General features: G+C 36.3%; 1 protein-coding gene across 1 annotated transcript in view; it reads right to left on the bottom strand.

Moving 5' to 3' along the window:
* Positions 1–423: 423 nt before the first annotated feature.
* EMH_0055780 (Protein phosphatase 2A activator, regulatory subunit 4, related) overlaps positions 424–890 on the bottom strand; it is a gene marked incomplete at both ends in the record, with an annotated part of 1,738 nt that continues 1,271 nt past the window's right edge. The window contains one exon of the mRNA XM_013497272.1: positions 424–495. Within this exon, the coding sequence (XP_013352726.1) occupies positions 424–495 (72 nt within the window). The remainder of the gene's footprint in view (positions 496–890) is intronic.

The raw sequence follows: 890 nt of genomic DNA on the forward strand, positions 1-890 counted from the left end.
CATTAAACAGATCCGTTACACGAGCTCCTCTGCGCCAAAAATATGATTATTACACCCACAACTCATTAAACATGAACTTGAAATATTGTTGTTATTTTTATTGTTGACAAATCAAATTCCTCTGCTCTGCATACTCGTTACTCAAGTAACACCGTACACCCGAATCTGGCGGTGAACGGCCTGTGTGTGCATCGGGCAGAACAAAATGTTTAAATGAATGCACTCTAAAGAATAATTATGAAAAATTATTTAAATAAATCAGATAAATACCTCTCATATGCACGACAATTATTATAAATTCCCATGTGAAACTAAGTGGAAACTCCGTATGTATATAATATTTATGCTATATTATCAACATAATTCAGGTATGATATCCTGATATATAATATTATTAAAATAAGTGCAATAAAAAGAAGAAATTCACCAGCTGCTGATGCCGCTGACGTCATACAAAATGGGAGAACACTCAAAGAAGGGGGCGCCCTTCTTCGTCTGCAACGCAAAACAGCAACTCATATGAAAGCAGTAAAAAGGAAGAACACGAAAAAGAAGAAAAAAAAGAGAAAAAAATGTTTCCTTTGGCATTTGCATGTTTATCGCCACTCTCTTTTGGTGCAGCAAGAAGAAGAAAAAGGCGAAATGGGTTTCTTTTGTTAGATTCATATCAACTACTACTCGATTGTTCCTATGCTATGACTTAGTAGGAATAATAATAATAAAAATTGTGTATTTTTCCAGCTTTTTCCAGCACTAGCGCTTCTGTTTTATGCTGTTTTCTATTGCTTTCCTCTTCTCCTTTCCTTGTGTATTCCGCTGTGCGGCTGCCTGCATTTGGGTTTCTGCTTACCTGCAGCACATATTCGATTGAGTCGAAGTACAGAAGGTCC

Source organism: Eimeria mitis, genomic scaffold, assembly GCF_000499745.2.
Source record: "Eimeria mitis Houghton genomic scaffold, Emh_scaff2576, whole genome shotgun sequence".
Classification (NCBI taxonomy): domain Eukaryota; phylum Apicomplexa; class Conoidasida; order Eucoccidiorida; family Eimeriidae; genus Eimeria; species Eimeria mitis.